The sequence below is a fragment of the Sarcophilus harrisii genome, chromosome 5 (assembly GCF_902635505.1).
Source record: "Sarcophilus harrisii chromosome 5, mSarHar1.11, whole genome shotgun sequence".
NCBI lineage: Eukaryota > Metazoa > Chordata > Mammalia > Dasyuromorphia > Dasyuridae > Sarcophilus > Sarcophilus harrisii.
In genome coordinates, this window is record NC_045430.1 from 124394836 (window position 1) to 124410083 (window position 15248).

At 35.0% G+C, this 15248-nt stretch overlaps 1 protein-coding gene across 1 annotated transcript in view; it reads right to left on the reverse strand.

The window, feature by feature from the left end:
* The window catches only part of KIN (Kin17 DNA and RNA binding protein), a 43863-nt gene extending 28623 nt beyond the window's left edge, over positions 1–15240 (reverse strand). The window contains exons 1-4 of the mRNA XM_003771405.3: positions 14936–15240; positions 9978–10072; positions 1833–1876; positions 1624–1746 (exon numbers count right to left, since the gene is read on the reverse strand). Coding sequence (XP_003771453.1) covers positions 1624–1746; positions 1833–1876; positions 9978–10072; positions 14936–15049 — 376 coding nt within the window. The 5' untranslated portion in view covers positions 15050–15240. The remainder of the gene's footprint in view (positions 1–1623; positions 1747–1832; positions 1877–9977; positions 10073–14935) is intronic.
* Between the last annotated feature and the right edge of the window lie 8 nt (positions 15241–15248).

A 15248-nucleotide genomic window follows, 5' to 3' on the forward strand; every position in this document is an offset into this window, starting at 1 on the left:
GAGGCCTCCCTAACTTCAGAGAAACTCATTCCAGGGGATTGGCCACTGAGTAATAAACTTTATGGCTATAGCAACTCAAAAAATAATTGTTGACTAAACCTGGGAGAGGCTGAGAGGAGTCTCATTAATGAGAGAATCAACAAAGTTGAAATCACAGATCCCTAAAATAATAATAACAAGAGCAAGTTACATTTATGTAGCTCTTTACCCCATACAAAGTAATTTTCTTTACAAGCCACATCAAATGCTACTACAAGCATTCTGCCATTCTAAAGAAAACTATTAAGTCTTGAGACTCTTTTTTTTATTGCTTCCAAGATAGGGGAAATGTTCTTTAAGATAGCTACTCAATTATGTGGAAAATAGAAAGATACAGAATGAGCACTGAACCAGGTTCAAAAAACCTGGGTTCTGGCTTCTGCTTTGTAATCAGCTAGCTGTGTGATACTGGAAAAATAACTTCAACTCCCTGGGATTGGGTTTCTACATCTAACAATAAAAATTTGGACTCTATTTTTTAGGGGTTTTAGGGGCCTTCCAGCTCTAAACCTCTATGAATGAAAAAAAATGAGACTTCTCCCTTTCAATCTAGTCCTAACTAATAAACAATGAAGCCCGCAGCACAAAGCACTGTGCTAAGCCCTGGGGATATAAATACAAAAAAGTAAGACAGTCACTGCTCTCAAGAAAACCACATTCTAATCCTTCAAAGATTAAAAGTAAAAAGGGGAAAACAAATAGAAAATCCACTTAGCTAGAAAAAGACTGAAGAGGATTGAGCAAGAAGAATAAGAATTATTAAAGGTGGTAGCAAATCCTAAGGGAGGATGGTTTAAAAGAGAAAAAAAAAAAAACCCTTCAATAGAAAGTCTTGCTCCATTATGCTCCTTAAAAATTTGCCTTAGCTTTTTCAATGCCCCATTTACCTATTAATTTCACAAATACATTAATAAATTATACTATTGTCCTTTTTAAAGGAAACATACAATAATTATACTTTTTACTCTTTAAAAGTTACCTTCTCTATAGTACATGAATGTTAGGGAATATTATTGTTCTGTAAGAAACAATCGGCAGGATGATTTTAGAGAGACCCGGAGAGACTTACATGAACTGATGCTAAGTGAAATGAGCAGAACCAGGAGACCATTATATACACCAACAACAACACTACGACAAGCAATTCTGATGGACATTACTCTTTCCAACAATGAAATGATTGAGGCCAGTTTCAATGATCTTATGATGAAGAGAGCATCTGTACCCAGAGAGAGGACTGTGGGAACTAAGTGTGGATCACAACACTCAGTTTTTGTTGTTTGGTTGCATTTTGTTTTCTTATTCATTTTCTTTCCTTTTTGATCTGATTTTTCTTGTGCAGCAAGATAACTGTATAAATATGTTTACATATATTGGATTTAACATATATTTTAACATGTATAACATATATTGGATTGCTTGCTGTCTAGGGGAAGGGGAAGGAGGGGAAAATTTGGAACACAAAGCTATGCAAGGGTCAATGTTGAAAAATTATCCATGCATGTTTTGAAAATCAAAAACTTTAATTTAAAAAAAGAAAAGAAAAGAAAGAAAAATTCTAAACATTAAAAAAAAAAAACTTACCTTCTCTGCCTAACCATTTGGTAAAATCAGTTAGTGTTTCCCACTGGGTAGCATTCATATGAATATGCTCTCGATGACTGATATACTCATTATATACAATGTTATTGTGGACTCTCTTTGTGCCTAAAAGCAAAGCAAAGAACACAAAACAGTTAAATGTGGAGATAATCAAATTATAATAAGAAAGTAATTTGAATAACGTTACCTACCAAATCGTCTTCTGAGAAGTTCTAAAAAGTCATTTCGGAATTCCCTTGGGGAAAAATAAAGGAAAATATTTAGGCAAATTTGGTAATATCCATACATATGATGCATTGTAATACCTTCCTAAAACTTATTAGAAAAAAACTAAATAAATCCCATTAAAATATATAACACAACTATAAGATATAGTAAATGAAATGTGTTAATAATAACTGTAAATGCAGTGGTCAAATCAGAGAATTTAGGTGGAGTAAAAAGTCTATAAAAGATTGCAATCTTTAGGCAAGACCAAGCAAAGTATTAAAGGTGAAGTCATAAATTAATTACATGGCTCTCTATTTGTATCAAAAGGTTATAATACATCCTAGAAGTGGGGTGGAAGAAAAAAAACTTTGTGAAATGAAAAAATTCAATAAAATGTAGAAATTGGTTGATCCCATCTAGAAGTCTCATCTATACCTAATCTATCATGTTTGGCCAATGCATAAATCTCATTTCTGACATCATCCTTAATTCCACAATTAAAAATTACCTTTTAGAGGCAGTCTTAAAAGTACACAAAATTACCTCCCAGAAATTATTTTCTACTCAAAAAAATATGGTACCTTTATCTCTTTTTATTGTTGGTTTAGAAGTAAACACTTGTACATTAATGGTTTGCATTTCATGTCATATGTCATACCAAGAATAAGAAATAAGAAAAACTAGAGGTTTTCAGACTATATATTAGGCCAACGTCTATAGTGCATGGATATAGAAAAAATTTGAGAGTTGGAAGAGAATTTAGTGACCACCTATTCTTAATTTTATAAAAAGTAATTCTCACTATAATGCCCAACAAATGATTTTGCAAATAATGCTTGAAGACCTCTAAGAATATGTAAGCCATCAGGTGGCCCTTCCACTTTTAGGAATATATATACCCTCTCTTCCCCAAGACTACCTCCTTCCCAAAACTTCTCTTCTCCATGCTAGACAAGCCCAATTCCTTTACCTAACCTTTACAGGAAGATTCAAAGTCTTTGTCCTACTATGAACACTCTCCAGCTTATAGATATCCTTCTTAAATAGTAGTGCCTAGGACAGAATACAAAACTGCAGACAAGAAAATATAGCACAAAATTAAGTCCCAAATTAAGCTTAGTTAGTTGCTATATCACACTGTTATCTCATGTGGAGTTAGTCAACCTCTAAACCCTCAGATCTTCTTCAGAATAACTGCTACCTAACCACCTCTCCTTCATCTTATATTTGTCAAGTTTAAAATTTATTCCCCAAGCACAATATTTTTTTGTTTATTCCTAGTGACTTTTATCTTATTAGGTTCAGCTCAATGCTCTAGCTTGACAATTAATCAATAAATATTAATTAAACACCACCTGATACTACAGAGGTAAGTACAAAAAAAGAGGCAAAAGACTGTCCCTGCTCTAAAGGAGTTCCCAGTTTAATAGGGGAGACAAGATACATACAAATATAAATAAAGCAAGCTAGATCAGCCAAAATAAGAAATAAGTAACAGAAGGAAGGCACCAGAAGTAAAAAAAGTTGTGAAAAACTTCCAGTTGAAGGTGGGATTTTAGTGGGACTTAAATTAAAGGAAACCATGGAACTTAGTAGGCAAAAGTGAGGAAGAAGAAAGAGTATTTGGGGAATGGGAGTCAAGAGAAAATGCCCAGAGCCAAGAGATGTGGTGTGTTGTTGTAAAATAAGGCAACAGGAAGCTAGATTAGGAAAAACTTTGCAATCTACTGAGTAGGGAGGTGACTCTATCAGCCTCAGCTTTATGAAAATCACTTTAGTGGCTAAGGAATGATTTGGAGTAGGGAAAGACCCAAAGCAGGCAGAGCCACCAGGAGGTTATTGCAATAGTCCAAGTGTGAGGTGATGAAGGCTTGCACTAAAGTAGTGATAGTATCAGAGATGAAATGGGGATATATTCAAGAGATATTGCAAAGGTAAAATCAATAAGCATTGGCAAGATTGGACATGGTGGGGTGGAGAAAGGTGAGATAGTGATGAATTCAGAAAGACAATTAAGATGTGAGTCTGAAGGCATGGAAAGATATAATCCTTTACACTATGAGGGAAGGTAGGAGTGGGGGAAGATTTGGAGGAAAAGATTTATGAGTTCAGTTTTGAACATTTTTAGTTTAAAATATGTAATGAACATCTAGTTCAAAGTATCAGAATGGCAACTGGAAATGCAAGATTGAAAGTCAGCAGAAAGAATGGGAAAGGAGAGGTATATTTGAGAATCAACCAAAATTAATGGCAATTAAATCCATGGTAATTGATGAGATAAGTGAAGTAGGAGGAGAAGAAAAGAGAATCCAGGATAGAACACTGAAGGATATCTAAGGTTAGAAAGTGTGATTTGAAATATTAGGAGTCATGTGGAAAAACTGGGATACTAATGTATTGTTAGTGGAATTATGAAAAGAGACAAACATTCTGGAGAACAATTTAAAACTATGACCAACCTAGAAAAAATAACAACAAAATTCATATGGAAGAACAAAAGTCAAGAATCTCAAGGGAACTAATGAAAAAAAAAAAATCAAATGAAGGCGGCCTAGCCGTACCTGATGTAAAACTATATTATAAAGCAGCAGTCACCAAAACCATTTGGTATTGGCTAAGAAAAGACTAGTTGATCAGTGGAATAGGTTAGGTTCAAAAGACAGAACAGTCGATAACTATAGCAATGTAGTGTTTGACAAACCCAAAGATCCCAACAAAAACTGCTGGGAAAACTGGAAATTAGTATGGCAGAAACTAGGCATAGACCCACACTTAACACCCTACACCAAAATAAGATCAAAATGGCTTCATGATTTAGGCATAAAGAATGAGATTATAAATAAATTAGAAGAACATAGGATAGTTTACCTCTCAGACCTGGGGAGGAGGAAGGAATTTATGACCAAAGAAGAACTAGAAATCATTACTGATCACAAAATAGAAAATTTTGATTATATCAAGTTAAAAAGTTTTTGTACAAACAAAACTAATGCAAACAAGATTAGAAGGGAAGCAACAAACTGGGAAAACATTTTTACATTCAAAGGATCTGATAAAGGTCTCATTTCTAAAATATATAGAGAATTGACTCTAATTTATAAGAAACCAAGCCATTCTCCAATTGATAAATGATCAAAGGATATGAACAGACAATTTTCAGATGATGAAACTGAAACTATTTCTACTCATATAAAAAGGTGTTCCAAATCATTATTGATCAGAGAAATGCAAAGACAACTTTGAGATACCACTACACATCTGTCAGATTGGCTAAGATGACAGGAAAAGATAATGATGAATATTGGAGGAGATGTGGGAAAACTGGGACTATCACTGATGCATTGTTGGTGGAGCTGTGAACAGATCCAACCATTCTGAAAAGCAATTTGGAACTATGCTCAAAAAGTTATCAAACTGTGCATACCCTTTGATCCAGCAGTGCTACTACTGGGCTTATATCCCAAAGAGATTCTAAAGAAGGGAAAGGCCCCTGCATGTGCAAAAATGTTTGTGGTAGCCCTTTTCGTAGTGGCTAGAAACTGGAAAATGCATGGATGCCCATCAATTGGAGAACAGCTGAGTGAATGTTATGGAATATTATTGTTCTGTAAGAAATGACTGGCAGGATAAATACAGAGAGGTTTGGAGAGACTTACATGAACTGATGCTAAGTGAAATGAGCAGAACCAGGGGATCATTATACACTTCAACAATACCATATGAGGATCAATTCTGATGGAAGTGGCTATCTTTGGCAATGAGAGGATTCAATTCAGTTCCAATTGATCAGTGATGAACAGAACCAGCTACACCCAGCGAAAGAACACTGGGAAATGAGTGTGGACTGCATGCATTTTTGTTTTTTCTTCCCAGGTTATTTTTACCTTTCTAAATCCGATTTTTCTTGTGCAACAAGAAAACTGTATAAATATGTACACATACATTGTATTTAAGATATCCTTTAACATGTTTAACATGTATGAGACTGCCTGCCATATAGGGGAGAGGATGGAGAGAAGGAAGAGAAAAGTTGGAACAGAAGTGATTGCAAGGGTCAATGTTGAAAAATTACCCAAGCATATGTTCTGTCAATAAAAAGCTATTAAAAAAAAAAAAAAGATATAGTCGGCTTAAGGAATTCTAGATTTCAGCTATAAGATTGATCCTATATGTGTTTTTTAAAAAGTCTGTCTTCTATTACTGCTTTTAAATGTCTTTCTTTTCACTTCCTACTTTAAGAAATTTTGGAGGTGCTATATTTGACTTCAATCATGAAAATATTGAAACTATATATTCACTTCTACCAATGACTCCAGTCTAAAACAACTTTTAATTTCACCCCAAATAAAAAAGAAATTGAGGGAAAAAAAAAAAAAAGAAAGAAACTATGCCCAAAAGGCTATCAAACTGTACACACCTTTTGATCCAGATACAGATCTACTGGGTCTATATCCCAAAGTTATCATAAAAGAAGGAAAAGGACCCACATATACAAAAATATCTGTAATAGCTCTTTTTATAATGGCAAGGAACTGGAAACTGAGTGGATGCCCATCAATTGAGGAATGGCTAAATAAGTTATGGTATATGAATGTAATGGATTATTATTCTATAAGAAATACTAAGTAGGCTGATTTCAGAAAAGCCAAGTGAAATGAGCAGAACTAAGAGAACATTGTGCACAGTAACAAAAAGGTTATCTGACAATCAACTGTGAAGAATGTGGTTCTTCTAAGCAATGAAGTGGTTCAACACAATTCCAATAGACTTGGGATAGAAAATGCCATCTCAAGAGAGAGAACTATAGTGGCTGAATGCAGATTGAAACTTAATATTTTTACTATTTTTGTTGTTTGTTTATTTGCTTTTTCACTTGTGGGGGTTTTTCCCTTTTTGTTTGATATTTCTTGCACAACTTGACAAATACAAAAATATATTTAAAAGTATTATATATATATATTTAACTTATATCAGATTGCTTGCTGTCTTGTAAGGAGGAGATAAAAGATGAAGGAGGAAAAATTTGGAACACAAAGTTTAACAAAAATGAATGCTATCTTAACTATCTTAACATGTATTTGGAAAAATAAAATACTATTGAGTGTAGTGGGCTTTTTAGAGCCCCCAAATTGGGGTGCCAAAATTTACTATGCTTTCTAGAGCTCCCACACTGGGGTGCCAAAATATGCCATCCAGACTAGCTCTCTGGAGGATCTCTGAACCCCCAGCTGGAGTCCTTGGTCTTAATGGAGGAGTGAAGAAGGCAGGAGACTCACAAGGATGGTCAAAGGTGGATTTCATTTATTTCAAGTCCTCTCGGCCCTTAAATACCTAAAAGGATTATATCATTACAGCACACTGAGCATATAACAACTGTAGAACGATTACATCATCACAGCACACAGAGCAAGTATTAACTATAGTAGCATTACATCACCACAATACATTGGCATGTGTTAACTATAAGCACCCAGCTACATAAATGCCTCTTACTCTTGCTTCAAGTAAAACACAGGTGGTCACACCCTCCCTGACTTCTCAGGAAGGGTGAGAACACCAAAGGGAGGTGGGGAGCCAAACCAAACATTGTCAGCAGGTTCCCTATGGGCTAAAGGGTCTTAAACCTTACTCCGAGTTCCCCCACTATCTGCGGCCTTCTACAATTGAGAAAAAAAAAAAAGTAATGCATATTCAAGATTGCTAATGCAAAGGAAATTTTTTTTAAAAGCTCTTATAAAAAAGTGTGATCTGGAGGAGCATCTAGCAAAGGACACTGAGAAAAGGAAGTCTGAGAGGAGGGAGAAGAATCAGAAGAGAATGGTGTCCAAAAAACCTAGAAGAAATTGTGATCAAGAGAGTTAAAGAACCCTTTGGATCCCGATTGTCATCTACTACTAGCTAATACTACTACTATCTAATAAGCTAATCCTCAATTTGTGGCATTTGTCGTTTTGATGAGTATATCATCTATGTCACTATCAAATCATTAATAAAAATGTTAAAGAAAAATGTTAATGCAGATTCATAGGTACTCCAAAAAAGTCTTCATGCTGCACTGGCATTAAATCATTAACAAATGCTTTTACAAATCCTATATATAAGTTCATCTGACTAAATTATGGTTTAGTTCACATGCCTATATCTCATCTCCACAAAAATAGCATATAATACCAATCAATGTGATGATCAATCATAATTTTAAAAAACCAATGTGAAATAAGGAGTAATTTGTTACTACAGATTCAAGATATAGAGTAAAACATACATTTTCAGAAGTGGCCAATTGGAGATTTTTTTTTGCCTAATTAGGCAAATTTGTAACAAGGGTTGTACTTTTTTCACTTCAGTTTTTTTAGGCTGCTCCCCTATCTCTAAAAGATTCTCTTTCCTCAATTCTACTTTCCCTGTCTTCCTGTAAGGTTCAACTAAAATCCCATTTTCACCAGAAGTCTTTCCCAACCGTGCTTAATTCTAGTGTCTTCACTTTATTAACTATTTACCTCATTATATTCTGCATATAGTTGGTCTATGTGTGGATATATTTGTGGTTTGTTTTAATTTGATGTGATTATCTCTCCCACTGGATGATAAGCTCCTTGAAGGCAAGGTTTTTTATTTACCCTTCTTTGTATCTCAGCACTTAGCACACTGCTTGACATATAATAGGAGCCTGATGAATGTTTTCTAATTGAGTTTTATGAATGAGTAGGTAGGAACTAAGTGATAAGTAAGAAGGAAGGAAAGGAAGGGGAAAAAAGGAAAGAGGGAAGGAGGTTAAGTTCTCCTGGGATGGTCCTCTGATTCATCAATCTAATAATCATGTCAAAAAAAGAAATAAGGCTAGTCTGACAAAACGTGTTCTTATAAAGAAAGATTTAATATATTAAACATCTACTGGTCATCCTGCCATCTGGGGGAGGGGGTGGAGGGTAAGAGGTGAAAAATTGGAACAAGAGGTTTGGCAATTGTTAATGCTGTAAAGTTACCCATGCATATAACCTATAAATAAAAGGCTATTAAATAAAAAAAAAAAAAAGAAAGATTTAGACACTGAAAGGACCAAATAAAATCACAAGACTCAAACAGAAAAGACACTGAATTCCTCCCCACTACTCCCCCAAATAAAACTACTTATGTCAATACTTATTATGTAACTTTGAACAAGGCACTTACCCCCAGCTTCCTCATCTATAACTAGTATGCTGGGCTAGATGATTACTAAAGTCCCTCCTAACTCCTAAATCCTATGATACACTGTGTCCCAAAAGTTTTGTAAGTTTTTATAGCTATTTGTAGAAACAATCTGCCCTATTACAACATGAACAATGATAGAACTCTCTATTTTTCAAAAGGAAATCATTAGTTACAATGTTTAATCGGAAACAAAGTAGATGCCCATCAACTGGGGAAATAGCTAAATAAGTTGTGGTACATGAATGCAGTAAAATGTTCCTATAATATAAGAAATGTGACTGTCATGAATACACAGAATCATGGAAAGGTCTATGTGAACTGGTACAGAATAAAATAAGCAGAGCCAAGGTAAAATATACACAATGACGCAATGCAACAACAAAAATAAATGAAAAGTACAATTATAATCACCAAAAATTCAAAAAATGTGAATGTTGCAAAATTATAAAGAACAAGGATGGCTCAAAAAAAAAAGTATAGAAGTCATTTCCAGCCTACTTTTGCAGAGATAATCAATTCACAAGAATTGTACAATAATTGGCTCTCTGGGAGATGAAAGAATGTTAGGGGGAAAGTATGATGACGTTTAAAAAAAAAAAAGGTATCAATAAAAACTGATTTTTTTCTAAAAGAAGAAAAATCAATTGAATGTTATTGTTGAGTTGTGTCTGACTCTCTATTATCCCATTTGGGATTTTCTTAACAAAGATTACTGGAGTGGTTTGCCATTTCCTTCTCCAGTAAATTTTCAATTTAAAGATGAGGAAACCAAGACAAACAGGATTAGGTAACTTGCCCAGGGTCATCCAGCTATTATCTCAGACAGCATAAGAACTCAGGTCTTCTTGGTTTCCATGCACAGCTTTCCACCCTCTGCAACAACCAGTTGCTCAACTGAATAATGTCTCAATTACAAAAATTGAGATACTCACTCTGAAAAATAATCCATAAATTGCTGAGGATCTTCTGAAGCCAGAAGGAGTTGTCTCTGATGAGACTCTGACATGCAGTGGCACTTAAAACCATTCTATAAAACAGAAAAGATGATAGTTAATTTAAATTTTTTTTTTAAATTCACCATACTGAATTCTAAATATCTGACCCACATTCCTACCAGACTTAGAATAAAAAGTCCCTCTTTTCCAGTCCTCTAGCCTCATCTAAGTAGCCATCCTCTGGATACCTTGCAGCTTATCAATGTCCATCCTAAAATACTGGTCCCAGAACCAACCCTATATAGGGTAGAATAGGGGAAGAAGCATGTATCAAGCACCTACTATGTATCAAGAATTGCATTAACTAGTTTACAAACATTATCTCCTTTGATCCTCACAACAATTCTGGGAAATAAATGCTTTATTGCCTTCATTTTACAGTTGAAGAAATTAAAACTCTAGGCATGATTAACATACATACATACACACATTTATCTCCCCCATTAAAATGTCTTTTGAGGGATGGGACTCTTTTTGGTTATTCTTTATCCCTAATATTTAGCATAGTGTCTGGCACACAGCAGACATTTAATTAAAATGGGATCTTCAATCTCAGCATTATGCATTCTCTAAACAATCTAAAATAATAATATATTTTATTTGACTTTCAGGTAACTGATGACCTACATTTCATTCCACTAAAATCCTCCAGTCTTTTTCAAAAGAAATATTATTTAGACTCATCTCCCCAAACTACACTTGAGGAATTTATTCTTGGTTAGGCCTAGCATTATAAGATTTAGAGTGAAAAAAGAGATCTCAGAGTTTACCTCATTCAACCCCTTCATTTTATAGATGAGAAAACTGAGACTAAGTAAAGTTTAAAAACCAGCTCAACATCACAAAGATAATATTCAAAACTTGTCCTTCCCATCTCAGTGGTTGTTCCACCACACCATGCTTCTTGGGACTTGCTCTGAAATCTCAACTTCTTCTAAAATACTGAAAATATCATAAGAAAAATATTCCTCAATTGAAAAAGGAGGAAGAATTGATAAATGGTCAAAGGATATGAACAGACAATTTTCAGATGATGAAATTGAAAACACTCATATGAAAGAGTGTTCCAAATCATTATTGATCAGAGAAATGCAAATTAAGACAACTCTGAGATACCACTACACACCTGTCAGATTGGCTAAGATCACAGGAAAAAATAATGATAAATGTTGGAGGGGATGCAGGAAAACTGGGACGCTGATTCATTGTTGGTGGAATTGTGAACACATCCAGCCATTCTGGAGAGCAATCTGGAACTATGCTCAAAAAGTTATCAAACTGTGCATGCCCTTTGACCCAGCAGTGCTACTACTGGGCTTATACCCCAAGGAGATACTAAAGAAGGGAAAGGGACATGTAGGTGCCAAAATGTTTGTGGCAGCCCTGTTTGTAGTGGCTAGAAATTGGAAAATAAATGGATGCCCTTCAATTGGAGAACGGTTGGGTAAATTGTGGTATATGAATGTTATGGAATATTATTGTTCTGTAAGAAATGACCAGCAGGATGAATACAGAGAGGCTTGGAGAGACTTACATGAACTGATGCTAAATGAAATGAGCAGAACCAGGAGATCATTATATACTTCAACAATGATACCGTATGAGGATGTATTCTGATGGAAGTGGATTTCTTTGACAAAGAGACCTAATTCAGTTTCAATTGATCAATGATGGACAGAAGCAGCTACACCCAAAGAAAGAACACTGGGAAATGAATGTAAACCGTTTGCATTTTTTGTTTTTCTTCCCAGATTATTTTTACCTTCTGAATCCAATTCTTCCTGTGCAACAAGAGAACTGTTTGGTTCTGAACACATATATTGTATCTAGGATATACTGCGACATATTAACATGTATAGGACTGCTTGCCATCTAGGGGAGGAGGTGAAGGGAGAGAGGGGAAAAAATCGGAACAGAAGTGGGTGCAAGGGATAATGTTGTAAAAAATTATCCTGGCATGGGTTCGGTCAATAAAAAGTTATTATAATTAAAAAAAAGAAAGAAAGAAAGAAAAAGGAGGAAGGAAGGAAGAAAAGGAAAGGAGAAGGGAAAGAGGAAGGAGAATGGAAAGGGGAAGGAAGGTAAGGACACTAGACAATATGATCTCTAAAAGTTTTCAGCTATAAAATTTGTCTAAAAATATGAGAGTCCTCTGCAGAGGAAAGTATACTATTTCCATACTGCAGATATATAAAAGAGTTAGAAAATTATACTTTTGCCCTCAGACTATTTCAGACTTCTGGGGGGAACACAGTATAAAAAAACTATCAGCAAATTAGTTGAAAAACTCCAGTGATATGAACCAAGGTCTTATGACTCCAAATCCAGCAATCTTTCCCCTATTACATAGTTAACACCTTTTGCAGAAATGTTGTTTGGTTTCTTACTTGAGATAGAGCTAGAAGAAATGATTTCATCTACCACCACGATTCCAAAAACCAATGGTATATGCTCTCCACCTCCTATCAGAGAGGTGATGGACTTAATTGCACAATAAGCCATAAGTTTTCCAACAGAATCAAGGTGAGAAATTGCTTGGCTTTACTGTATTAGAAAGTTATGGGTTTTTTTCTTCTCAATTTGGTGGAGAAAAGAGCTGGAGATAGGATTGCCAAAAAGAAAAAGGAGAGTCATTACAACAATGCTTACAGACAAGCACAACAATTTTATTGTTTATTATATAATTAAAAAGAAAATAAGGCTCTATGTAGTTGAGATTCGCAGTTTCAAGTACAATTCTTTCTGTTCTGCTCTTTATATATAAGCGGTACTCCGGTAAATAGATGTTTATGGAGTTCAGAATAAAAAAAAAAATGGGGAGGGGGAAGCAGAAAGGAATAATGTTTAATCTTAAATCATTTCTATCTTTTGACGCCAGGCATTTTCTCTGGCTGTCCCAAAGCTTGGAATGCTTTCCTCTGTTACTGACTAGCTTGAAGATTTAACTAAAATCCCACCTGTTACGGGAAGCCTTCCTCAGTCCCTCTTAATTCTAATGCCTTCCTTCACTTAATTATTTCCCATTTCCTATTCAATCTTAAAGCTTTCACTCCCATATGGGGGTTGCATAACTGAATGTGGGGGAGGGAGGGTCTCGAAATTATGATCAGTAAATGTTAGTTTTATTTACCTATTTAATTCACCTATATGCCCAAGGTGTATAAAATAAGCAAATAGAACTAACATTTATTTACCTATTTTATTCACCTATATGCCAAAGGTGTATAAAATAAGCAAATGGAACTAACATTTATTTACCTATTTTATTCACTTATATGCCCAAAGGTATATAAAATAAGCAAATAGAACTAACATTTATTTACCTATTTTATTCACCTATATGCCCAAAGGTGTATAAAATAAGCAAATAGAACTAACATTTATTTACCTATTTAATTCACCTATATGCCCAAGATGTATAAAATAAGCAAATAGAACTAACATTTATCTACCTATTTTATTCACCTATATGCCCAAGGTGTATAAAATAAGCAAATAGAACTAACATTTATCTACCTATTTTATTCACCTATATGCCAAAGGTGTATAAAATAAGCAAATAGAACTAACATTTATCTACCTATTTTATTCACTTATATGCCAAAGGTGTATAAAATAAGCAAATAGAACTAACATTTATCTACCTATTTTATTCACCTATATGCCCAAGGTGTATAAAATAAGCAAATAGAACTAACATTTATCTACCTATTTTATTCACCTATATGCCCAAGGTGTATAAAATAAGCAAATAGAACTAACATTTATTTACCTATTTTATTCACCTATATGCCCAAAGGTGTATAAAATAAGCAAATAGAACTAACATTTTTTTACCTATTTTAATTCACCTATATGCCCAAGTGTGTATAAAATAAGCAAATAGAACTAACATTTATTTACCTATTTTATTCCCTATATGCCCAAAGGTATATAAAATAAGCAAATAGAACTAACATTTATTTACCTATTTTATTCCCTATAAAGGTTATAAAATAAGCAAATGAACTAACATTTATTTCCTATTTATTCACCTATACCCAAGATTATAAAATAAGCAAATAGAACTAACATTTGTCTACCTATTTTATTCACTTATATGCCCAAGGTGTATAAAATAAGCAAATAGAACTAACATTTATCTACCTATTTTATTCACCTATATGCCAAAGGTGTATAAAATAAGCAAATAGAACTAACATTTATCTACCTATTTTATTCACTTATATGCCAAAGGTGTATAAAATAAGCAAATAGAACTAACATTTATCTACCTATTTTATTCACCTATATGCCCAAGGTGTATAAAATAAGCAAATAGAACTAACATTTATCTACCTATTTTATTCACCTATATGCCCAAGGTGTATAAAATAAGCAAATAGAACTAACATTTATTTACCTATTTTATTCACTTATATGCCCAAGGTGCATAAAATAAGCAAATAGAACTAACATTTATTTACCTATTTTATTCACTTATATGCCCAAGGTGCATAAAATAAGCAAATAGAACTAACATTTACTGACCTATACATTCAAGGCCCCACAAAATTTCCCCGGCGAAGAGCGGTCGGGAGTGGGAAAATCTAAGAAGCCTCGCTGTCTATAACTTTCTTGGTACTTATTTGTTTGCACGTAGTCTTCCCCTCAGACCCTAAGCTCCTTACGGGCAGTGCCCCCCGCTTCCTTCAGTGTCAGACACACAGCAGGCGTCTCCGTTTCCTGAGGAGTTAGAGGGCTCTCCAAACCAGCTTCTCCCCCGCACCACTCATTTTGCGATCTCTCTGCAGCAGGACCGAGGCGCCGGGACTCGAACCCCGGGTCCTTAAGGCCCCTCGGAGGGCGAGGATCGCGAAATAACCCCTTAGGAAGCACTCTCACCGCACACTCACCTCATCCCGGCACTGCTTCTGACACATCTGGCAATACCATCGCAGCTTCTGGAGCCCCTTGGATTTGATCCGGTTAGCGATGGCCTTGGGGGTAAGGAAATCGGATTTCCCCATTGTAACAAACAACAGCGACCACCGAGAAGCCTCTTCTGCTCTCTGCGCCCACCCCCTCCCGTATATAAACCGGAAGCAGGGTCAACCGGAAGCAGAGAGGGAGGGGGGGCGGGGAACGGGGAACGACGGGCGGTCGCGTATGTCAGTGAGAGACAGAAAAGAAAAAAAACTCGGGAAGAATTGGAAAAAAAAAAGTCAC